This window comes from Hyperoodon ampullatus (genome assembly GCF_949752795.1).
Source record: "Hyperoodon ampullatus genome assembly, chromosome: 19".
Lineage (NCBI taxonomy): Eukaryota > Metazoa > Chordata > Mammalia > Artiodactyla > Ziphiidae > Hyperoodon > Hyperoodon ampullatus.
In genome coordinates, this window is record NC_136932.1 from 4,958,969 (window position 1) to 4,985,638 (window position 26,670).

Genomic DNA, 26,670 nt, shown 5'->3' on the forward strand with positions numbered 1-26,670 from the left:
TGTCTCTTTCCATTTCAAAATTCTATAATTCTAGGATGAAAACTACATCTTTGAAAACAGAATTCCCAGGAACAAACTCTTTAACAGTTTACCAGTAGTCTGCTTTTCTGTATGACACTGTATAATGAAAACTCAACTTCAAACTCTTTTTGGGTACCAACTGCCACATTGTGAGGAGAAAAGGAAAATATTTATTTACCCCAAACATATATCAGTGATCACTTGTCTAAGCTGCTTAGGGAATATTAACAAGTACAATACTACATGGTGGTACATAACAAAAAGGGGTATAATCTGACAGATACACTAATGCAAGAAGCATGGCTCTGAACATTAATACATTCAGGGATGATCTTCTGTTTTCTGTGGAGTCTGAGACATAACATTTCCCACTAAAACATTCCTCTTAACTCTTTGGTATAACTTGTGTTTCAAACTAAAATTTTGTACTTCAAGTCAAGAGAGCAGCTCTATGTCCTTACCTAGGTAATTAGGGCAAGTGTCAGTATTTTGGAGGGAATCCAAGTTACACAGTTAATTATGGTGGTGTAGATCTTTGTGGTATAGTCTCTAACCGAGCTCCCTCTGAAGTCTTTTATGAGGTCAAGGCTCTTCAGTCTGTATCCATACAAAGTTGAAACAACTAATCAATTCAGTGAAAACAATCAGCCAATTTCAGTTATACACCAGTGATATATACCACTGGTATTGGGCACAATATAAAGACAGAAAGATACCCTTATTTTCAATTACTTGTGAAATATTATGGTTTTAAAAAATAAAGTTACATTTTGGAAGAAACTTTATGACTTTGTGCCTATATGCATGCTATAATATGCCAGTTTATTTTTTATTTTTTAAAATATTTATTTATTTGGCTGCATTGGGTCTTAGTTGCGGCATGCAGGATCTCTTTTTTTTTTTTTTAGTTGCGGCATGCGGAATCTTTTAGTTGCTGCATATGGGATCTTTTAGTTGCGGCATGTAGGATCTTTAGTTGTGGTACGTGGGATCTAGCTCCCCGACCAGGGAACCCAGACCCCCTGCACTGGGAGCATGGGGTCTTAGCCACTGGACCACAAGGGAAGTCCCAATATGCCAGTTTATAACAGAGTTTTACTGTGTTCATTTCGATAAAATGTTCTAAATTTCACATTTAAACTATTTGTGTATTGCCATCCTAAAATATAATAAAACACTGAAAAAAATTACTTTTGTATCAATATTATAAAATTTTGTGTAAATTTTATAAATCTGTGTCATAGGGCAATCATGTCCTATAAAAATGAGGATTGTACTTAGCCCACATCAATGTAGTAAAAACATCTCTAAATAATTGCAGATTACTTAGAAAAAAATTAATGTGGCATAATGCTAAGAATCATTATATTAATACCTGCTTCCTTGATTTAAAAAAATAAGGGGTTTGGGTGGAAAAATGATGTATTTTATGTTAGGAGAAAGAGAATATATTTTGGGAAACAGTTAAATAATGGGAAGATAAATGTTACTAAGTTGGAGCCACCTAAAACTCATTGTTTGGGTACTTTATATGGAATCAAATCCAAACTTTGAGTTTGAAACTTGGCATGATGTGATTTATTAAATTTTGGAAAATTTCTTTTCTTTTAAAAGGTTTAAAATTAGCATTGTTCAAACTTCAAAATCCCTTAACAGTATCATTTTAACTTTAAATTATTAAAAAATAATGGGGAAAAAAATAAAAAATAAAAATAATGGGAATGTCCCTTAATAAAGGACTTAAACATAGTTGAAGTGGGAAAATTGTCTTTGTAAATTACATGCTTTGGCTTTATCACAGACCAAATGCTTACTAAGCCTAGAATGGCCTCTTCTAAGTTAGTTTTGCTTCCATCTATTTTAAGTAAAAATAAAAGCAAAGTCATATATAAAGGGGGAAACAGAAAAAATCACTGACACAACTTCCATTATAAACTAAAAAAAAATCTGCTAAGGCAGACATTTTTTAGAAATATTTAAGAACTCTGTTCATAGAAATACACTGTAAGATCTTATAGTCATGGGAAATTGTAGGTAATCCACAATACTTAATTACATATTTTGTTTTTTGAAACTGGTGTTAAACTATGACAATTGTAGTATATTAGCAGCAATCGGAATATTAATTACTTGGGAGTTTGGTCTCTGAATTAAATAACAGAATAGCATAGAATACTGTTCTGCTTATAGATTTATTGTTCAATTTAAGAGTTGTTGCTAGTAAATGAAATTATTTATACACTAAAATATTAAGCATAAAAATATTCATAAATATATAGCTAATTGAAACACTATTTTGTATTAAGACATTTAGTTTTTTGATCATGGTAGGGCTATAATTAACAGCTTAAATAAAAACAAGTTCTTCCACAAGAAATAATTTAAAGGAATTACATAGCAAATATTTTATAATAACTATAAATGGAGTATAACCTTTAAAAATTGTGAATCACTGTATTGTACACCTGTAATTTATATAATATTGTACATCAACTCTACTTCAATTTTAAACATTTAATTTTTAAAAATACAAAAAAATTTAAAGGAATTACATGCTCAATGATTTGCATCATGACAAACTCTGAACAAGTTAGCAATGTTTCCAATTTTAATTTTATTTTATTAATATGAATAAACAAATTAAATAAAATTAGCAAATATTTTAAATATTTAGGTATCAAAGACAGTTCACCAAAAATACAATTCTTTAAAAATAACAATGAATACTTTTCAGTTTTGTGCACCTTTAAGAAAGCAGTGATCTTAAAAAAAAAAAAAAAAAAGAAAGCAGTGATCTTAGAATATGTACAATTATTAATTTTTTTAAATTTAAAAGCCTTTCAAGGGCTAAACTAAGTTTTTGTTTGTAAGTCTAGTTACTTGAGGAATTTTCTGGAGTTGTATTTGCTTTCTTGATGAAAAAAAAATGTGTTCTTAGTCCTTCGGCACTTTTTTTTTTTTAACCTGGAGAAGAATGTCCAATACAGCTGTCTCTCAGGTCATCTTTCCTACCTTAGTGATGTCTCAACAAGCCAAGGAGCATATTTCCATCGCCTGATTTCTTACAGGTTTCAGAGCTACCTGCTAGTGGAATTGGTAAAGAAGTCACATTGCTAGTAAGATGTCCAATAACCAAAGAGGTTTTTGTGGTAGCATTGTGTTTTTACCCTTCACAATATTTATTGACATGAAAATCTGTAATCACATAATTGAGTACTATTCACTTAAAGGGGTTAACTCTTGAGGAATCATCACACAAAGAGGCTCATGTTCGCTTTTTACTGATATAAGGTGGTTCTTCCAGTTGCACTTTTTTTGATGGATTCCTCATGCTTGCTCTAATCTCCAAAGGTGAATAATTATCCTGGCAATAAAATCTTTGTTATTAACAGAAGAACTGGAAGCACCAACTAAGCCGTGAAGGGATGGATAAAGGTGAAATAAGGTGCCTATCGTTCATGCTATGGGGAGCGGGCCTGATAAACAACTGCTTGAGCTTCCTGAATGCTTGAATGGCTTCCCAAGTACAGTAATGTACTGCCTGCATCATGAAGATGATATAGTTGAGGGGTCAGCAGGGCATGAGAAGGAATTATCTAAAAAAAGTATTAACGATACACATTCTATCGTTTCATAAGGTATAGAGTATTTATCACAATATATAAACTTCAGTTCCTAAGGAGCGTCATTAGATTGTTATTAGTGCTATTGTGGTGTGGTGTGTGTATTTAGAAACAATAGTAAAAATAAATATAATGATGTGTTGTTGAGCTTGCTCCTTGTGGAAGTAAACATCATCCTACAAATCAAGGTCAAGAGAGACTGAGGATATCACTATCAAAAGGGGAAAAAAGCTAGAAGCCCAGGTTAATCACCTAGTTTAGAAAGACGTACAGGTGAGATAAATTATCTGACCTGTTGGTAGTTTACATCGTTATTTTATGACTGTTCTAGAATGAATTAGAAGTGGACAGTCTCCCAGTGTTTTTAGCCTATTTATTTTGCAAATGCTCCCTTTTTTGTGGCCATATGACTGCCTCTACCATCACTTAAACATCAATACTAATGATAATATATACTTTTGCAAGTTAATTTCCCACCTTAAAAATTGATTCACACTTTGTTCCTGATGACAAATGTATTCGGCAAAAAACTGCCAAATTGAGGAAACTTCTAATTTGGTCTCAAAGGTTATTTTATCTATTAAAAATTGAATGAAGAATTTGTCAGTTTATTTTTTTAGTGGTAGCAAGATGATATCATTTATCTACTGTACCCAAAGAATGAATCAGATTTTCTTATGTTCCAAATTTCTGGGGAGGGTGAGATAATAATCTCACAATTATTAAGAATAATGAAATAAGGTGAGTTTTAAAAAAATTTACAGCAGCAGTCATGTCAATTGAAGTGTGGGATATGACTCACAATCCAGATAAGCAATGTTTTAAATTAAACCATGCTGCTTTTGTAAACCTGCTGAAAATAACTGGTGTGGAGACTTGGATAGTTCAAGGTTCAAGGAGGTTTCACAATGCCAAATTTCTTTCTCTAAGGGAATGAAACTAACATTTATTTAGTAAAATATTCACTATTTATATGAAAAATTTTACTTCTTTCCTTTATTTTTCTATTTTCCCCCATATAATATAATATTCTCAATTTGGAGTCACCAGTGTTTTGACAAAGAAATGGATTAGGCTTTCCAAAGCACATATGGAAAAAAGGGTGAAAGAGGGAAAAGAAAAAGCTAATTAAAGTGTTATTTTTGTATTCTGGTATCTGCCAACTTTTAATCTTTATAATTTAGTTGTGGGTGAATCCTTAGATTGAAAAGAAGAAAATGAAACCAGGATAAAAGCAAGAATTTTGTACATAAATATGTAAATACTAAACTCTGGAGAAAAAATTCCTGCCACTGATGGAATTACAGTTGGATAATCCATCAAAGAAAGACAGTTAATTTCTGACCCTCCAAAAATAGAGGAAAGTCCTTTTGCTACTAAAATATAGTAAAACCTTGTTATCACAATTCATATCTTCTCCACAATTTTCACTCTTTCTCAGTCCTATTAAGGTGTGTCATTAGATTGTTATTAGTGGAAGTAAAAATCATCTTTTTGCCAAACTTGAGAATTTCCCACAACTTGTACCCCACTTGCCAAACTTGAGCCCCTCTTGCCAAACTTGAGAACTTCCCACAATTTGTACCCCACTCCTGTGGGTAATTTCCATATCTTCTAGTTTTTCTTCCCTTCCTCAACTACAGAGGTGAGTTAAGTCAAGGGCTTAGGAAAAGAAAAAGTCAGCCTCTGAGAAGTCCAGTGGGAAGGGGTGTGTCTTCAGCAGAAGTAAAGTGATCAAACCCAAGGAGAAGAAAATAGGAGATCCAGGAGGGCTCCAGCATTATTTCAGCTTGTTAGGCACTATTTTTTCTATTTTAATAGTAAGAGTGGCAGTGGCAGAAGCTAGTCAAACTGAAATAGTCCTGGAGCTTCTTGGAATCCATTTACTTGAGTGAAGGTAAACCCCATTCTCTCATGGGATGCTCGAACCATCCATGCTTTCAGTTTCCTTCAAGTCCTATTTTTTAAGATAGGGAGGAAAGCTTTAGGAGCAGAATAGCTACTTTCTTTCATTTTATATTTCTCCTTACTTGCAGCATTTTACTCTAATCCCCAGGAAAGAATAAAAGATGATTTGATTTTATTAAGACAATATATGCCTTCCTCTATTTATAGACTTTTTAGATTGTCTTAGAGAAGGAAATATATGTGTGTGTGCATGTATGTGTATATACATACATATATATGTACACGTATGGATATATACATACACACACACATACTTCCTTTGGTTTTTGATCTGCAAGACATGAAGCAAATAAAATGTTCTTTGTAATCATATGCCAAGAAGGTGGTAAAAAAAAAACGTGATTTATATCTGCACATTCCAAAATATCATACTGCAAATCTTCACAAAACATTCTAAGCTATGTTTACACAACCTAAGCAAAGTGAACAGATACACACCATTTAGTGAATTTGGGTCTGTTCTAACTATGCATCAGAATTTTCTCTTGCTTTGAAGACCCACACATACAGGTTGGCTGGCCCCAGATTCTTGAACACTAATGTTCCATTTTAGCTTGGTGTTAGGTTTACCAAAATCTAGAGCAGCACAGGTTGTTTTCTAGAGAAATCTTAATACATTCCTGGGTTTGCCTGAAAGTTTTATATTAATAATGGTATAAGCAGTTGCTTCTAAATTTTTATGCAGCTTTTGAATTCTTAGGTTACTTAGGTGATAAAAAGTCCCATGGGTGCTATTCTCTGAGTGTGGAAAATTAGCACTCTTCTAACAGTTAGTTTACTGAGTTATTCTCTAAATGCAAGGCTTTCTGAGTATTTAGGTAGAGAGAGTATTCATGGTCAAATACAGGACCTCCTTATGGAAGTTAGCCTGAGCATGCACAAGATGGAAAAAATTCAGAAAGCTTCTGTCATCTTCATCATGGTCTTCTATATGCCATACACAGGAATAGGCAGTAGGGAAAAGAAAATGACAGTTAAGTTTCTAAATATATGATTTATTTGAAACATAAGATGTTCCAATTTCCCTAATAATATGTAACAGAAGACTAGTTAGTGATTTTCCCTAAGTCAGACATTAACCATTGAAATCATGGAATTATATTTAGAGCTCTGAATTAGAAATCAGAAGAAAAAGATGCTGGTCCATGCTTTATTGCTTCTAACTTCATGACCTTGGGCAAGTCAGGTAATTTCTCTAAGCCTTACTTTTCTCATCTGTAAAATAGGGTTAATTATCATGTTGGGCACCTAACAAAACTATAAAAATTTGTATGTGTAAACTATACAAATAAAGAATATTATGATGATTATGATAGTTGGTTAAGTAAGCGAGTTAAAATTTTTTGCTGTGCAGAATTGAAATTAGTTCCTTTCAGAGCAGACTCTTAAACTTTATGTTTTCCATTAAAACTAATACCAGATTTAAAAAGTGACGAAACCAGGAACTAAATATATCTCATGGAAAAAAATGTCTGATTTTTCTATTTTTAGCTTAGATATAAAAGTCTATACAGAATTATCTATGTCTTAAGGGGAGACTAGAATGCACTTTACTCACAACTGTGCACCATCTACATGCATACTCACCAGACATAACTGATTGTAGCATTTCCATTATCACATATGCAAATGCATCTGCCACACTCCGCAGGAAGTTACTTCTTTCCACTGTAGTGCTAAAGACTTTACAGACTTTTTGCATTATTTTAACTGCCCAATCCATGCAGTATAGTTCTTTCTCACATACCTGATTTAGACATACAAAGCATTATGGTAAATCTTTATTTGAAGAAAGCTGTAGAATTTGAAAATGGTATTAACAATGACCATTTATAATTTTACAGAATTTAATACATATAACATCATGTTGAGTCTATAAATGGGAAATGCTCTTATATCTAATACTTCTTTGCTTTCAAATGGTATAAATTTAGTGGGGAAAAGTGTGAAGTAAAAAAAGCCTGGTTCAAGATTATCATAGAAAAAAAGATTATCATAGAATATTTATTTATTAATGTAAGAAATAATATTGAAAACAATTATTAAACATGAAAAATAAGGCTCCTGCTCATTCATTCAATAAGTGTTTATTGAGCACATGCTAAGAGCTGGGGATACAATGGTAAGCTATAAAGACATGGCCTCTATTTTCAAGGAGTCCAATGAGGGTGACAGACAGACAATTTCAACAGGCAAGAGAACCCTATGGTGACACCAACTTTCCATCTTGAGAGTAGTAGGGAATATTTCTCTATTATTTAAAAGATAGATAAAGTGAAAATTACATGTTTATAGGTAAAACTGACTGAAAGGAAAAAGGTTTATTTACTAATACCTTAAATGGTCAATTTAACTCACATAGCCAAATAACATAGAGCATGGAAATAAACTATATAGTACTGTAACTAAATAATGTTAACCTGACAAGAAAGATATATTGACTACTTATTATGTGTAAAGCACTGTACAAGGCACTACGAAAGAAATAAGTGGCATAGTCCTGGATTTCAAAGAGCTTGCAATCTATTTTGGGAGATGACTTACCCGACACGTACAGTGGCCTTAGAACACCACTGGTAAATGAAGATAAAGAGAAGACAAATCTGAGGCCATTTAGAGAAAATTAATGACCAGAGGTGAGATGTTAAACAGAGAAGGCTTTCCGGAGAAGGTTTCTCCACCCCTAGCGGTTTCCTCTCCATTCCTTTTACTACAGTGTGGCCAAAGTCACCTTCCAAAAACGTAAAACTGACAATGTCTCCCTGCTTCCTAAAACTTGTCAGCAGTGTGGCTCCTGTGGTTCAAGCTCCGCAGAATGGTCTACCAGGCCCTGCCTTACCTATAGCCTCTCCCTTCCTATCTAAACCTACCATCTCCTCCTCTTCTGCACATTTTTCCCTTCAGAAATAATACTGAACTGCTTATAGTTCCCTGATATAGTCATGCAGTTCCAATTCTCTCTTTCCTTTTTTTTTTTTTGAGGGCCTCTGCTTATTAAAATAAACATTTACATTTAGAATACAATTAATTTAGTAGCTTTCTTCACATTTTAAAAGAGCCACAGAGATTTCATTCATGTTTTAAGCAGTTGAGTTGCTGAAGATCCTGTCTCCATTTTGTAGAAAATGGATTACATTCAATTATTCCTCACAACAGCCAACTGAAGATTATTCCATTGCTTTTGAAGCACTGGTTGGGCTGGCATCTGTGATGGAAGCCAAATAAATGAGATATCTATGCAACACATGCAGGTACGTGCCTGAATAATCGAACCCCTCTGTCTGGTGAACGCTTCCTATTCATTTAAAAAACTTATATCTACTGCAATTGGGGAAGCCCTCACTGTACTCTATGCCCACCCACTATTGGCGCCTCTCTGATACCTTTGTATCTTTTTTTACATATTTTTGCACTTATCACACTGAATTTATTTATATATAATTTGATATTGCTTAGAAGACTGTAAGCAGCTTTTGGTCAGGGATTTGTTCTATTAATTTCCACAGTCCTAAAATCTCTCACAGGTATGGCCCACAGTAAGCACTCAATTTGTGTTAAGTGAATGAATATTAAATATATTTTTAAATGTTGTTATTTTGAAAAACATTTTAACTATATAAAAGTAAAGAGAGTAGTATTATGAACCCCTAGTATCCATTCCCTAGCTTCAACAATTACTAATCTTGTTTCACTTCTACCACCACTCACTTACACATTCTCTCCCTGCTGCCCAGGGCTTATCCTGGAGCAAATCATAAGGGTTGCTTTATTTTTAAGTGGAATTTAAGGGAAAAAAAAGAACATAACTTGGCAGAGCTGTATAATGACAATCCAGATATGAAGTGGGGAGAGGTTAACACAAGGAATGATCCCAGATATGATAGTTTATTATATAAATTTTAAAATTTAAAATATATATAAAGTATATATAAAAATATATACTTAAATACTTATTCTTTCAAAATGTTTCGTACATATTTCAGTTCCTTCAGGGTAGCTCCCTAGTAGGTCAACTATAATGTTAAACAATTTGCTAGAAAAAACTTATTTTATACTCACCAAAGCCAAAAAGACTATCAGCCTTGCCAGTTGAATGGCCCGTCCACTGACAGCTTTACTAGCCATGAAAGTGAAACAGACGCTGCTCCCACTTAGGATTAGGAGACGTGCATTATTCTCTAGAAGCCACTCACTGGGAAACACTTTTATTAAAGAAAGGACAGTTATTTAATGAGAAATTACACAATAGCTATAGTAAACATCATTAAATACATGCAATATTATATTACTTTATTGGAAATACAGTCAGTGCCGAGGGAGAATCTCAGAAAAAATGCTTTAGTTTTCCGATTACAGCATTCAACCGGGGACAGGGATTATTTATTGCCAAGTCACAGCGACTCTCATAAATATACTAGTAATACAGTCAAAGCATTTCTCCTACACATAGGTCAACAGACAAGGTGGTGTAATCCTGCTAAAGAAAGAAATCTTGTAAACTTTAGAATCTAAAGGATTATGCAGGAATGGGAAACATTGTTTCATCTCGCCAGTACCAACAGGAAAGGGCCTTCATCTTACCCAACATTCGGAGGTGTTTCTGAGAACTTCAAAATGGGAATAATTAAGCTAATTAAATTATAAAGCTTTCAAATAATAGCAATAAATACATATTTATAAAACTGGCAAGGAAAATGGAAGGAAAGTAAGTTGATTATATGCATTCTCTTCAAACATAAAGACAAACTTTAAATATTTTAAAGCATTTAGTGATTTCCAATAGGCAATTCTTTTGTTACCTATAGAGTTGTCCTTACAATTTTATAACTGTATTCCAATAACAAATTTCTATTACTGTATGTGGTAAATAATTCTTTTTACCTGATAGTTCATCTACAAGACTGATAACATCATCTGCTGTCCATTCTTCGGTGCCTGTATCGTATAGTAATTTAATGGCATCAGCCAAACCTTTCAGACTGGGTTCATCTGCAGGTCCTTCTATCATTTTCTGCCAAACCACCTGTCCTGAATGATAATTGAAACAAAAGCTAGGCTATGACAGAATAGTTGGCTTTGTGATAAAGACTACACAGATTGTTTAAAAAGGAAATTGGATTGCATAATGGAATCCATTACTTATATACGCTACTTTCATTTTAACTTTCATAATGAAAGGTCAATTCTGATAACAGTATAAATTTTAATGTCTCTGACTGATGTGATGAAGCACAGCAACACTAGCTAAATGAGGAAAAGAAAAGGTAGTTTCACCAAGCAAAACACTGTTTCTGGTTCAAAGATAATGCTACCCCATAACAGAAATTAAAATAAACAATTGATGTAATCTTACTAAAATGAAATAAAACCTAGTGATAGACTTCCAAAAAGAGGGCATGCTGTATTTGAGAATTTTCCAGACATTTATATCAAAACAGAGTAATCCAGTCAATTTTTTATTACTTACCTATGACCAATTCTTTTTGTGAATTACACACACAAACAAAATTTGATCCCAGATTGGCTTCCTGCTGCTACTCAACACACTTTAAACTAGTTAACTCCTGACATAAGGCAGTGTGAACTAAATACATTCTAATTTTAACATTCATCCAAGCAAAACTTAATTAGAAAGGCCAAAAAATTGCAAAAAATAATATGATGCACCCCAAATTAAGTAAAACATCAATTCTGACTACCACATTGCTTCCCTTACATTATTAGTCCCCTACAGCAGCAAATATAATCTTGAGTTAAGATAATGTTTAAAGGGCTTCCCTGGTGGCACAGTGGTTGGGAATCCACCTGCCAATGCAGGAGACGTGGGTTTGAGCCCTGGCCCAGGAAGATCCCCCATGCCTCAGAGCAACTAAGCCCATGCGCCACAACTATGGAGCCTGAGCTCTGGAGCCCGCGAGCCACAACTACTGAGCCCATGTGCCACAACTACTGAAGCCTGTGTGCCTAGAGCCCGTGCTCCACAACAAGAGAAGCCACCGCAATGAGAAGCCTGCACACCGCAAGGAAGAGTAGCCCCTGCTCACCGCAACTAAAGAAAGCTTGTGTGCAGCAATGAAGACCCAACACAGACAAAAATAAATAAATAGATATATTTTTAAAATAATAATAATGTTTAGAAATGAAATGCAGGGAATTCCTTGGTGGTCCAATGGTTAGGACTCTGGGCTTTCACTGCCGTGGGCCTGGGTTTGATCCTTGGTCAGGGAACTAAAAACCCACAAGCTGTGCAGCATGGCCAATATATATAATAAAAATGAAATGCAGTTATTTTATTTTATTTTTTTTGCAGTACGCGGGCCTCTCACTGTTGTGGCCTCTCCCGTTGTGGAGCACAGGCTCCGGACACGCAGGCTCAGCGGCCATGGCTCACGGGCCTAGCCGCTCCGCGGCATGTGGGATCTTCCCGGACCGGGGCACGAACCCGTGTCCCCTGCATCGGCAGGCAGACTCTCAACCACTGTGCCACCAGGGAAGCCCAAAACGCAGTTATTTTGGGTAAATCAGAGATGATGAGAATATATTTGGAAATGGCCTGCAGCAGAACAATTTCTGTCTTGATGCTTAAGTTACGTACAAGTTAATGTAGTATATACATTTATGAAATCATGAAACATGATTTAGTTATTAGGAATGATGAAACTAAGCAGGTACAAAAAGATGTTTCCTAAAGTGAAAGTAATGAACCAATTTTGTAACATACATTCCTAAGAAATGGATGCTCACCATCTTGAGGAGCTACTGGTCCAAAGATGATATACAGTAATCTTGCCTGATTCACTATTGGCCATGGTTTTAATATACACGTCAACCAAAATGCAGGATCAATTTGATGGGTCCCATGATCAAGAAGAACGTTCCTACAGAACAGTCTGATCCCTAACTCCAGTTTTCCGGCATTTCCTATGAAGACAAAAGAATTGTAAACAATTCTTCCTAGAAAGATTGATATGCATATTGGATAGGTCAAGACATACATCATTAAATGCTTTGTACTGAGAGTGTTACTTCATTTTACTCTGTAAACATTTGAGATTATCAAGGAACTACTTTTTTTAAAACAACCTTATTGGGATACAATTTACATCCCATAAAATTTACCAATTTGAAGTGTACAATTCAACGTTTTGTTTTAGTATATTCAAAGATATATGCGCCCATTACCAAGTAAATTTTAGGACATCTTGATTACCTCAAAAAGAAACCCTGCTCTTTTAGCTATCACTCTCCTATCCTTCTGCCTTTTACCACACCCAGCACTAAGCACTACTTTCTGTCTCTATAGATTTACCTATTCTTCATATGAATGAAGTCACGTAGTAGGTGGTTTTTTGTGACTGACTTCTTTCCTTAGCATTTTTTTTTAATACTTATTTTCTATTTATTTATTTATTTATTTGGCTGTGTTGAGTCTTAGTTGCGGCATGTGGGATCTTTTCATTGCAGTGCATGAGCTTCTCTAGTTGCGGCACGTGGGTTCCAGAGTGCGTGGGTTCAGTAGATGTGGCATGTGGGCTTAGTTGCCCCATGGCATGTGGGATCTTCCCTGACCAGGGATGGAACCCACGTTCCCTGCATTGGAAAGTGGATTCTTAACCACTGGACCACCAGGGAAGTCCCCTTATTATGTTTTCAAGGTATATCCATGTTATGGCAAGTATCAATACTTCATTCCTTTTTATGGCCAAATAATATTCCATTGTATAGATATACCACATTTTTATCGATTCACCCATCGATGGATATTTGGGCTGTCTCACCTTTTGGCTATTATGAACAATGTTGTTATTAACATTCATGTACAGGTTTCTATATAGACATATGTTTTCGTTTCTCTTGAGGATAAACCTAGGAATGGGATTGTTGGGTCTTATGGTAACTCTATATTTAATTATTGAATAACTACCAGATTGTTTCCAAAGTGACTGCACATTTTGCATTCCCACCAGCAATGTATGAGGGCTCCAAATTCCCTACATTCTCACCAACGTCTGTTATCTGACTTTTTTTTCTAGCCATCCTAGTGGGTATGAAGTGGTATCTCACGGTTTTTTAAAAACAGCTTTATTGAAATATATATAATTTACATACTGTATACCTTACCCTTTAATGTATATAATTCAACAGTTTTTGATATATTACATTATTTTCCTAAATTGTGGTAAAACATATATAATATAAAATTTGCTATTTTAACCATTTTTAAACTATACAATTCAATGGCATCAATTACAGTCACAATGTTGTTCAACCATCACCCCTGTCTTACACTAAAATTTTTCCTCATCTCAAACAGAAACTCTGTAACCATTAAGCAATAACTCTGCATTCCCCATCTTCCCAGATCCTGGTAACCTCTAATCTACTTTCTGTTTTTATGAATTTGCCTGTTCTAGGTACCTCACATAAGTGGAATCATACAATATTTGTCCTTTTGTGTCTGACTTATTTCACTTAGCATATATTTTCTTTTTTTTAATTAATTAATTAATTTTATTTTATTTTTGGCTGCGTTGGGTCTTCATTGCCGTGCATGGGCTTTCTCTAGTTGCATATGTTTTCAGTGTTCACCCATGTGTGGCCTGTATCAAAACTTCACCCCTTTTTATGACTGAATAATATTCCATTGTATGTATATGCCACATTTTGTCTATTCATTCATCTACTGATGAACACTTGGGTTGTTTCCAGTTTTTGGCTATTGAAAATAATGCTTCAGTGAACCCTGGTGTACAAGTATTTGTCCTTGTTCCTGCTCTCAATTTCCTTAGTTATGTACCTAGAAGTGCAATTGCTGAGTCATATGATAACTCCACCTTTAGCTTTTTGAGGAATGTCCAAACTGTTTTCCCTGGTGGTGGCACCATTTTACATTTTATATTTTTATACCATTTATGTTCTACTTACTTGTAGATAAGACAAGTGTAAATGGAAAGTCTGCCAATGCACTAAGGCCATATGTAAGTATCTCCTGATGTGTTAAGTCAAGTAACACAGAAGTTTAGAGGAGAGAGATTATTGCAGGTCTGGGAAGATCAGGAAAGGCTTTACAGAGGAGGTCAGGTAAATTGGGTCTTAAAGGGTGAAAAGGAGAGATGGTATTTCAGGAAAAAGAGAGAATGAATAAAAGGTATGAGGTAGAAATGTGGAAGAGGTGTCTGAGATACAGTGAGTAGAGCAATATGCCTATGTCAAATCGATGGAGAGGTAGTGGGCAATAATTTCGAAAAAGTGAGTTAGGATTAGAATATGAAGGCCAATATAAACAGTTTGGGCTTTATTTTGAAGATATAAGGAAGCTAATAAAACGTTTTGATCAAGAGAGGGACATGATAAATTAATTTTGTTATTGTTTCATTGGGCTTCTATGTCTGCCTTTAAAAAAAATCTGCCATGATTTGTTTCATAATGAAATATTTCAAGCTGACAGAAAAGCAGAGGTACTATAACAAACACTGTGTACTGATCAGCTAGCTTTGTCAAATCTTTATTTTTTTGCTATATTTGCTTCAGATTTTAAAAAATAAATAAAACATTCTGATATAGTTATGTATCAGTGCAGTCCCAATCCCCTTCCTCCCCAGAGGTAATCACCATCTTGAATTGGGTTTTATCCCTCCTGTATTAGTCCGCTTTCTCTAGAAAAACAAAACTAACAGGATGTGTGTATATACACAGAGAAGGATTTATTTTGAGGAATTTGCTCATGAGGATTCTGGAAGGTTGGCAAGTCCATAATCTGCAGGGTAGGGTGGCAGGCTGCAGACGAGAGAAGAGTTCTAGTTCAAGTCCAAAGGCAGTCTGTTGGTAGAATTCTTTCTTGTTTGGGGAGGGGAGTCTTTTTCTGTTAAGGCCTTCAAGTGATTGGATGAGGCCCACTCACATTATGGAGGGTAATCTACTTTACTCAAAATCTACTGAGTCAAATGTTAATCTCATCTAAAAAATAACTTCAAAGAAACATCTAGAATAATGTTTGACCAAATATCTGGGTACTGTGGCCTACCCAAGTTGACACCGAAAATTAACTATCATACCTCCTAACTATGTTTTTATACTTTTTTACATATGTATATAACCATAAAGAATATATAGAATTGTTTTGCATGTTTTTAATATGTATATAAATGGTATCATATTAAAAGTATGTTTGGTAACCTTTTTTTCTCAAATTATATATTGAGATTTATCCATAGTAAGACACATGGCTCTAGTTAATTCATTTTAACTACTGTTTTTTTTTAAATAAATTTATTTTTTTACTTTTATTTTTGGCTGCATTGGGTCTTCGTTGCTGTGCATGGGCTTCTCTCTAGTTGCAGCGAGTGGGGGCTACTCTTCGTTGTGGTGCGCCGGTTTCTCATTGCGGTGGCTTCTCTTGTTGCAGAGCATGGGCTGTAGGTGTGCGGGCTTCAGTAGTTGTGGCATGTGGGCTCAGTAGTTGTGGCTCGCAGGCTCTAGAGCGCAGGCTCAGTAGTTGTGGCACATGGGCTTAGTTACTCCATGGCGTGTAGGATCTTCCAGGACCAGGGCTCGAACCCATGTCCCCTCTATTGGCAGGCAGATTCTCAACCACTGCACCACCAGGGAAGCCCACTACTAATGGTTTTAATTGTATAAATATGCCATAATTCATTTATCCATTCTCCTGACAACAGGCATTACGTCGTTTGCAGCTTTCCCTGGTTACATGCTGCAATGCTCATTCTTATACGTCTCCTTGTGCATACTGTGGGAGTTTCTCAGAGTGAAATTGCTAAATTGTAGGGTTCTTATAATTTTTTTTTTTGGCTGCACCGTGCGGCATGCAGGATCTTAGTTCCCCGACCAGGGATCAAACCCATGCTCCCCACAGTGGAAGCATGGAGTCCTAACCACTGGACTGCCAGGAAAGTCCCTCTTATAATTTTTGAAGTATGAACTATTTCAGGTATATATAGAAGTTTAAAGAATACTATAATGAACACCTTTGTATCCTCCACCAGCTTAGGGAATAAAATATCATTAATGTGGTTGAAGCCCTCTGAGCGCTTCTCTTTCTCTAATCACAGGCCACTTCTGCCTCACTGTCTGATTCAGTGATTAACATTTACTTACATCTCTTTGTCTTTTTGGGTCTAGCTGCTCTGCGGCATGTGGGATCTTCCCAGACCGGGGCACGAACCCATGTCCCCTGCATCGGCAGGCGGACTCTCAACCACTACGCCACCAGGGAAGCCCTCTTTGTCTTTTTACTACAAACGAACGCCACAATTTATTTTGAAATACACTTTAGAACTATACTTTTTTTTTTCTATTTTAATCTCTGTATAAGGTTATCTCTGAATTTTAGTTCTTTACCTGGTTTGCTGCAGACAACTGTATGCATCTTGCGGGAGAGATTAGTCAGCTCACATAAGAAGTTATAAACACGATGGCACTCAAGTTTATCCCATCCTGCTGTTAAGGTCTGAGGATGATAAAGGAAGCATTTCAGATGTTCAAACCATCAAATCAAAACGTAAGCCACTATTGCCTTATGACCATAACTGCTGTAGCATAAAATCGAGGCAATATGCAATTTTTATTCACTATGGAACTGTTCAAATTCGTAGGAAATTTTATATAAACAAAACCTAGAAATGCTCCAAAATCCAGTTTCTTTTTGGTTGCATAGGGAGTATCTTTTCAGGGAACTAAATGGTACTGAATCCTGAACTCTGACGGTATAGATACAACTTTAGACATCTGACTCACAACCATACTGTGGCTTAGTTTTAGACTACAGTAGAACCCTTTTGATCTCCTCTAGCTATCATTTATGATACTGCTTACAAATGATAATGACCTCATTTTAATGTGACAATTATGAGCATTTACTTATGACATTTATTTTATTAGGACCAAATATAATAATTATCTTTGAGGAGGTCAGAATGTACAGTTAAACATATATGAAAAATTCAAATGGTATTCAACTATATGTAGATTTTGAAAAAGTTGTTTAATCATATCAATTTTTCTTGAAATAGTTGAACTATATTTCAGTAGTTTAAAAATGAATCTTATTCTCTTTGGAAGGGCATAATAGAAACTGCTAACAGTGGTTACTTCTGTTGAAGGGAACTCTGTGAACAAGGAACAGGCCTGGGAGGAGACTTACAATTCACTTTATACCATTTTGTACCTTTTGAATTTTATATGAATACATGTGCTCATGTTACCTGTTCCAAAGGGAAAAAGAAAAAGCAGAAATCTATCTATCTTGGAAGAGGGCTAGAAGGAGGGCCTATGCCCCTGGAATCTGTACATGCAGATGGTGGCTGGCTGGCAGGATGGGTTATAAGGAAGACTGTTGTAAGATTGTTGTAAACCTCATAAGGTTGCTGTAATATTTAAGTAAGTTAATACATGTAAACTGCTTAGAACAGTGCAATATATTAATAATATACTGAACAGCATTAATAATAATGTTATTATCTTCTTTGTTTATAATAAAATAGTAAAAAATGTTCTTAAAATCATGTAGTTGATTTCTTCCCCCCTCCCAGGTTTACTGAGATATAATTGATGTATAACATTGTATAAGTTAAAGGCATATAACATAGTAATTATATATATATAGCAAAATAATTACCACAAAAAGGTTAGTTATCCCTATCATTTCCTATGTTACTATTTTTTTTTACAGTTCATTTCTAAGATCACATCTTAAATAACTAGCCCAAGACTTAAAACTCATTGCACACATACACCCTCTACCCCACAATATTTCTAGTCATTACAATTGGCTGGACTTCAAGGACATTGGTATAGAGCAAATAAGTGTTAAACATTTCTTACCAGTGAGAAATCCAAGAAGAAAATCTGAGGTGGCAAACATATTATTAGATTAACACATTCTCAAACATTTACAATGTTATTTTGTTTTCTTTTTAGATCATTATTACTTTTATTATCCTATAGAAAGACAGATTACATGCTCTACTTGATAACAGTTCAAAAAGAATTCCTTTTCTTCTTTCACTAAAAAAAAAAAAATGTACCTGTAAAAGCATGCCGTAACATTGTAATCCTAAACATTGCAATGGAGCTACACAGCCGTTAAATTTAAAACAGGAAACCTGTAAAGAGATCAACTGTTAATTCCTCCTTTTCAGTGGAACTGTGCAATGATTTGACATTCAAATTTAATGGATATACGCAAGGATTGTTTTCAGTCTAAACTGAAAATAACTAAAACACTAAATAACTGATTAGTCTCATGTTATATAGGTGGGGATTATGAAATATAAAACAAAGTCTTTCTCAAGGAGCTCACAATTTATTTAGAACAATAAAATATACATACATGAAATTAATTTTATATTTCAGGATAAAGTATGTATAAATACTAAAATGACCAAATAAACATATCAGATACAATGAAAGCAGGGAAAGGATAATTTTGAGAATGATTAAAAAGCTTATGAAGGATGTGAAACAAGCAATGTCTTTAAGTAGGATTCAAATATAATCAATAGATAGTATTGGTGAGGGAAACAATAAGGGCAAAATGGTATAGAGGTAAAAATTTTAAATATTCAGTTGGACAGAAAGATATGAGCAGCTTAATTAGGCTCAAAGTAGTAGAAAGTAAGGCTGCACTGTCAGGGGGAACCCTAAATACCACCTGTGGACTTTGGACCTTATCTTGATGAAATTGAGTAGCCACGGAAATATTTTTAAAAGCAAGAAAATTAATTTGATGTAAGTGATTCAGCACTTAGAATGTCTGGGGAAGTGAAGTGAATGGCAGAAAGATCATCTTGGAAGCTGCTGCAATAACATACAGCTGAACTCAATGCAAACCCTGACGTGAAAAAAGCCAGTGGATCAGAAACAGTTTGCATACTATTGAGTGTAAAACGGAATCAGCAGTATTAGATATTAGGGTTTATATAGTAAAACTCAATGTCTAACAGAGGTTATGCCCAAACATATTGATACACATTTCCAAGTCATAAATTATCATAAAAGGTTTGTCATTTTATATATTAAAAATAGTTTTAATACATATATTTAAATAGTAAAATGTTAACATTTGGAAATAATTTTCATTTTAATAAAATATCTAAATCACCACTTTAAAACAACCTCAGAATTCCCACGAGGTAAAAATACTTTTATTACTCCGATAAACCTAATAAACTTGAATGATGTACTTAGTTAAATGTAAAAATTATTTTATAATAAGTAAAATACTCCTATACTACATTTTGGTGTTTTATAATCTCTGAGCACTTGGTAAAGTATTAGATTATCATCAACCAACTTTTTAGTACCAATTCATGAAATTCCACTAATTAAAGATAGATTTAAAATGAGTATGACATTAATAATAAAATATCTTTACTGGAAATCAAGACTGTGAGCTAATTCAGAAGGATGATCTTACTTCTTTGAGTATCTTGTGAATGTACTTCAGTCTTTCCTTTGTGGGTAGCAGCAATGTACATCTTTTAAACAGTAGACCTGAGAAAGTAAAGAGACACATGAAAAAATGACAACAATGTAACTAACTTAAGAATATCTATCACTCACAGCATGTTTCCTGAAAGTCAAGTATACAATAATGGACTGTGAGCTGATAGAGTTTTTAAGAGGAAGTTTGGGAGGAAGGGTGCAAAACACTTATATATGGTGTTTACCAAGTAACCCTGGTGTCCACCTAAGAGGCTATGGCATAAAATCTTACAAAAAATTGTGAAATTGGTGCTATAGTACAGATATGAGAAAGTATTTAGATTTTAAAAGATACAATAACCAAACACAAAACACAACAGGGAAACTCTACTGTCTTTATTCCATAGAAAACATATTCCAATTCCTCTTAAAATTAAGCTCATGTCCACCATGGAAAATGTTTTAAGAGTTGCTAATGGAAAGAATGAGAAAAGAGATTTTGGACTCCTTTCTCCAAATACAAAAACTTGAAGTCGTAAGTATTTAAAATTTCAGAGATTAGAAGTCGGTTTTTCTCTCACAGAAAGTATCCAGTTTGGATGAAATATTTATCTCTTCCTTCAGAGATATCCTTTTATGGGGCTTGCATGTTAAGAATGTATAGAATTTTGTGTTTAGATATTTAAAAAAGAAAAAAAAAACCCTTCAATTTCCCAGTGAGATATGGTACTTGAACTACAGTGACAGGAAGTGTATGGTTGTGATTTGTTTCCTCTAACTTTAAGTGCTCAGTTTTCCTAAAATGGCAATACATTGTTAACATTCCTATAAGGCCAAATGTCCTCAAACTAAAATAAGATACATGGTAGGAAAATATAGATCTGAATATCACGACTTTCTTCAGTTTTCATCTTCTCTGCATTTACTTTTTTACATAATATAATAACTACTTTATATATAATTCTGTAGAATCTATGGGAATTGAATCTATTTTTAGAAGTTGCTATGTTTGGGCAACACATGACCAGAATTGAGTTTTAAACATAAGCCCTCCTTATTTTTGTACATAAAAAGACATTTTCAGGGCCTCCCTGGTGGCGCAGTGGTTGAGAGTCCGCCTGCTGATGCAGGGGATACGGGTTCGTGCCCCGGTCTGGGAGGATCCCATATGCCGCGGAGTGGCTGGGCCCGTGAGCCATGGCTGCTGAGCCTGCGCGTCTGGAGCCTGTGCTCCGCAACGGGAGAGGCCACAACAGTGAGAGGCCCGCGTACCACAAAAAAAAAAAAAAAAAAAAAAAAAAAGACATTTTCAGTGTTTAGTTTTCAGGCTGAGTTCTCTTCCTTTCATGTTTTGGCATCCAGTCCCATGGCATATCGTAGCTGGGGAATTGTAAGCTATAATTGTATGTTGGTTGCTTTTTCTAATGTAGAACGCCTATTTTTAAGGGTTTCAATTTACCATAAAAACCAATACTGGCTAACTTAGTTATTCTTTTAACACAGGTGCTCTGCTATACCCTTTAGAGACTAACTTCTTTAATTTCTTCCCACTAAAATAGAGTCAGATGTAATGTTCTTTCCACACTGGCCATCTGCTCTGTTTTGTATGAAGAAGCAAATTAAAATTTATAATCCTTAGAATGGAGAATTCTGAAAATGTTATTTTAATGTCAGAAAACAAGAACAGATCAGATAGGAATGGCAACAGGAGGAAATGGTAAGTACCTCAAACATTTGTCTAAAGAATTAGTCATAAGCTAGTGTCTGCATCAAATTTAAATGGAAGGTTGAAATCATCACATGAGTAAAACCATTTTTAAAAGCTAGCTTTTAAGATCAACACATATTTGTATTTTTCACTGAATTATCCACATAATTGTCTTAATGCTATTTTGTTTGTTTATGCAATTGAACCTGGTCAGGGAGAAAAAATTCTTTCAAATTAAAACTAAAGAATAAGTTTTTCCCAAGTAGCCTTCCTCCGCATCCGATGATATTGGAAAAAAGATATTCACAATGACAAGTAGCAAAAAGTAATTGCCTATTCTGTTACAGGCTTCACAAAGCCTAATCATAAATACTGAAACCAATAACATTGTAACCAGATTACAGACCTTTCATTTAGCCTTACTAAGTATACTTGTCAAATACACTTTGATGTATTTACACATCTATATAGTCTTATTTTATTATCTTAAAGCTAGGCATCCTTGGGCTACTAAAAGGTAACTTACTCTTAGGCCTTTATTTACATCTCAACATCACTCTGATATTTAATTTTATTGCCATGTTTTCGTTAATTATAAGTAGCTTAATAATTAAACTGGTGTCATTACTCAAGTCAAAATTAGAATTTTATTTAGGCACTCTTAGGGAGAATGAAATCAATGAATGGGGTAAAAGACATAAATGATTACAAATCAAGGGAAGAAATTGTCCAGAATTTCTTTTGATAAGGTTAATTCAATAATAGCATAATGATTTATTAGTAAGTGTGCACAGTGCTTTAAAAAAAAAAAGAAAACCACTGTTTCTGTTAAAAGAATAAGCGATTTTCCACAATAATATGCTTAAATTTCTATTTTAAGAACTAGATTATAGTTGAAAGGGAAAAGCAGTACAGAGATAAAACTCATTAGATTCACAGGAAGTAAAGCATAGAAAATACATCAATTTCCTAAACTGGCAAGCCACCTAGACAATAAGCACAGGTGACATTGTATCCACATGAAATCACAAGGACTGACACTTTACATTAAAGTGCATTCTCTCATCTTTAAATATAAGTGTAAGGGACTGTTATTAAGGGAAAGTCCTCACACTGAAGAGTAAAAGCATCATAGAAATAGGAAGTATTCCATTTCGCACAGGCCTTACAGAATTGTATAATAAAATCCCCTTGGGCTTCCCTGGTGGCGCAGTGGTTGGGAGTCCGCCTGCCGATGCAGGGGACATGGGTTCACGCCCCGGTCCGGGAAGATCCCGCATGCCACGGAGCGCCTGAGCCCGTGAGCCATGGCCACTGAGCCTGTGCGTCCACAGCCTGTGCTCCGCAGCGGCAGAGGCCACAACAGTGAGAGGCCCGCGTACCACAAAAAAAAAAAAAAAAAAAAATCCCCTTAATTAAGTATAGTTCTTTACTTGTTACAATTCTCATTACATTACATAAATTACCTAGAGATCTGTAGTGTTCCAATATAGTGGAGTCTTGTCTCCTGTCAGGCAGCTCAAGGTTATGAAAGTCCTGTAGTAAAAGTCTTTTGCTTCCTGATGAGGTTGAGATATAATTAATAATGTGCTGGCTGACTGCTTTGGACACCATGCTTAGCACGCTGATATCCTTCACTATCAAAAGAAACATATATATATATATATATATATATATATACACACACACACACACACACACATATATATGAATGGCTTAAATACAAGAACATCACTATTAGCACAATCTATTAATTTATAATAGATTAATAACAATATTATTATTATTATTAATACTAAATAATAAAAAATAATAAATAAATAAATAATAAAAGTTGGGGAAAAGGAAAATGTTAAAATTGTTTTAAATCTAGTTCTCAATGAATTAGAAACATTGGGGGATGTAACGGTCAAATTACCATGTCATTATAATTAGAAGCATGTTTTAAAGCATTTGAGTATCAAATTTTCTTTGAGTACCACTTAACTAACACTGATGAAATTTTAAAAATAAACAATGTAAACACCATTAACATTCTAGCAGGGCCTAAGATGACAAACTAGTTCTTGGGGAAAATAAAACATTCAATTGTCCATGTAGCCTACTCATAGTCCCCAAACCTCACCTGACAAACATCTTAAGATTATTTGGAATATTTCCAATGGCAAGGCTTTAAAATTTCCAAGCGTTGATAAGGGTTGAGAATCTGGGTCAAGGATGTTGGAAAAACGGCTGGATCGATGATTACTACGTCTGTATTTCTGGTTGGGAATCAAAGTGAAACTGGTATTTACTCTAGATGCCATCTTTTTTCTTATCTCATGAATTTATCCTGATTAGAAAAACAAAGTAAAAGAGACAACGAAGAAAGGAAATCATAACGATGAAGAGCTGTTGTTTTTTTAAATGGAGAGGGTCATACATTGATGGGCAACAGCTGTCTCTTTGTATTTACAAAACTTTTAATGTGATGTCCAGTTTATGGAGTTCCAGCCAGTAGAGTCTATTTATTCATCTCAGCATGATATGAAATACTTAAAAATCTTTTCCCTCTCAGCCAAATATTTTAGATAGAGCTTTAGCAGAAAATGAGATGTGTATTTGGATGAGATATATTCTAAGAAAAGAAATGTGACATTTTTATGTGACATTTTTAAAGGGGCTTCCCTGGTGGCACAGTGGTTAAGAATTCGCCCGCCAATGCAGGGGACATGGTTTTGAGCCCGGTCCGGGAAGATCCCACATGCCGCGGAGCAACTAAGCCCGTGTGCCACAACTACTGAGCCTGCGTGCTACAACTACTGAAGCCCACACGCCTAGAGCCCTTGCTCCGCAACAAGAGAAGCCACTCCAATGAGAAGCCTGAGCACCGCAACAAAGAGTAGCCCCTGCTCGCCGCAACTAGAGAAAGCCCGCACGCAGCAACGAAGATCCAATGCAGCCAAAAATTAAAAAAAAATAGAAATGTGATTTTTTTTTTTTTTTTTTTGTGGTACGCGGGCCTGTCAGCGCTGTGGCCTTCCCCTTGCGGAGCACAGGCTCCGGACGCGCAGGCTCAGCGGCCATGGCTCATGGGCCCAGCCGCTCCGCAGCACGTGGGATCCTCCTGGACCGGGGCACGAACCCGTGTCCCCTGCATCGGCAGGCGGCCTCTCAACCACTGCACCACCAGGGAAGCCCAGAAATGTGATATTTTTAAAAAGTAAAAGATTTAACACAAAAAATAACAAATTCAATATTCAATATTTGTCAATTAGTGTGTTGCTTTTACAATCTTTACATTCTTAAAAAAATCAAAGTATTAATGTAATATTAAAAATTTGTAGTAATGTTTCTCTATTTGTTTAAAACTGAGTACTGACATGTTGTGTTAAAACAATAAAGACAAAAGAGATTAAAAAATAGAGATTTTAGTTTATAGCTTTTAAAATTTACTAGCTCTAACAGATTAAGATGATTTCATTATGATTACCAATTATGTGCAATGAAATCAAAGTTTTGTAAAACTAATAAGACTAGATAAAATGAATAATTGCTCCTTCAATTCCACTTTTGGTTAATAGTAGATACTAAATAAGTCTTAGGAAGGGCCTACACGACTTATTTCAAAATGAATATTTCCTAGAAGGAACTTTGTTAAAATTACTGATAATTTACTTATACGAAACAATAATTCTTTTAAAAAATGTTATTCATCACACACAGTGACTTTGTGTCACTCCTCCGACAATTCGGAAAACACTGTCCTTTGTATATATACATGTATAGGTACATATGCATAAGTACAACTCCAATCTAAGGCTCCTTGTTTCTGAAGGAACAACTAAGACACCTCATCAAAGAGTTACAAATATATCTGACCAAAATGCATTTTCTCCTTTTGTCATAATATTTCTAAAAATCACATTGTTACTTATTCATCTAAAAAGTTACATGTCAACTTATGTCAATTTAAAATCAGCTATATATTTGAAAATGTGGCCAAGAAACTTAGTACTTAGTGAAAAGCATACTGTGACCCTCCTTTAAAACCATACTGTAGGGCTTCCCTGGTGGCGCAGTGGTTGAGAGTCCGCCTGCCGATGCAGGAGACACGGGTTTGTGCCCCGGTCCGGGAAGACCCCACATGCCGCGGAGCGGCTGGGCCCATGAGTCATGGCCGCTGAGCCTGCGCGTCGGGAGCCTGTGCTCCGCAACGGGAGAGGCCACAACAGTGAGAGGTCCCCGTACCGCGATGAAGAGTGGCCCCCGCTTGCCACAACTGGAGAAAGCCCTCGCACAGAAACGAAGACCCAACACAGCCATAAATAAATAAATTTAAATCATATGGGCTTCTAAGAAGACCTCTGCTTAAAAGATGTTTCAATACCCTACTCCACCCCACTCATTCTTGCCCACTTGTGAAATGCTTTGAGGGCCCTCTTGGATGAACTCCCCCCCCCCCCCTTTTCAGAGAAAACCGTCCAACAGCAATTCACTAGGATTTCTACTTTGTTATAACCTAAGAATATCCTTTGAAGAGACCCTCCCCCATCTGCTCGGGAAGTAGCCCAAAACATCTCCAAAGAGGTAAACTAGGGAGGCCATAAAAGAGAAACTGGTCAATATAAGAGTCAAACCACACTGTGGTGCATTTCTGACCCTCTTCAGCCTATGAAAAGATGAAACTATCTCCAGAAAGCATTGGGGGAAAAAATCTCTTTTAACCACAGATTTTGACAGTTTTCCAGCTAAAGGATAACAGGAAAACGGGACTTAATCGTTGTGCCCTACCATCCTCAAATTTCTTAATGTTTAAAAAAGAAAATTTCCTCAAGGTTTTGCCGCCGGGAAGAGGGAAGTTCCGGCTCCTGTCAGCTCCAGCCTCCCAGGCGCCCCCTTGGCCTCGAGAATATTTTAGAATCCTCC

The 26,670-nt window shown here is 35.3% G+C and overlaps 1 protein-coding gene across 1 annotated transcript; it reads right to left on the reverse strand.

Annotated features, from left to right (window-relative positions):
- Window positions 1–6,426: 6,426 nt before the first annotated feature.
- FBXO47 (F-box protein 47) lies at window positions 6,427–26,641 on the reverse strand (the record flags this gene model as incomplete). Its single annotated transcript, XM_079726214.1, has 11 exons — window positions 26,536–26,641; window positions 23,888–24,094; window positions 23,229–23,399; window positions 20,047–20,123; window positions 18,656–18,733; window positions 16,971–17,079; window positions 12,357–12,533; window positions 10,494–10,640; window positions 9,672–9,814; window positions 7,200–7,359; window positions 6,427–6,539 (listed from the first exon to the last, which is right to left on the reverse strand). The coding sequence occupies exons 2-11, from the start codon at window positions 24,066–24,068 to the stop codon at window positions 6,427–6,429; spliced, it is 1,356 nt and encodes a 451-aa protein (XP_079582340.1). The 5' UTR covers window positions 24,069–24,094; window positions 26,536–26,641.
- Window positions 26,642–26,670: the final 29 nt, after the last annotated feature.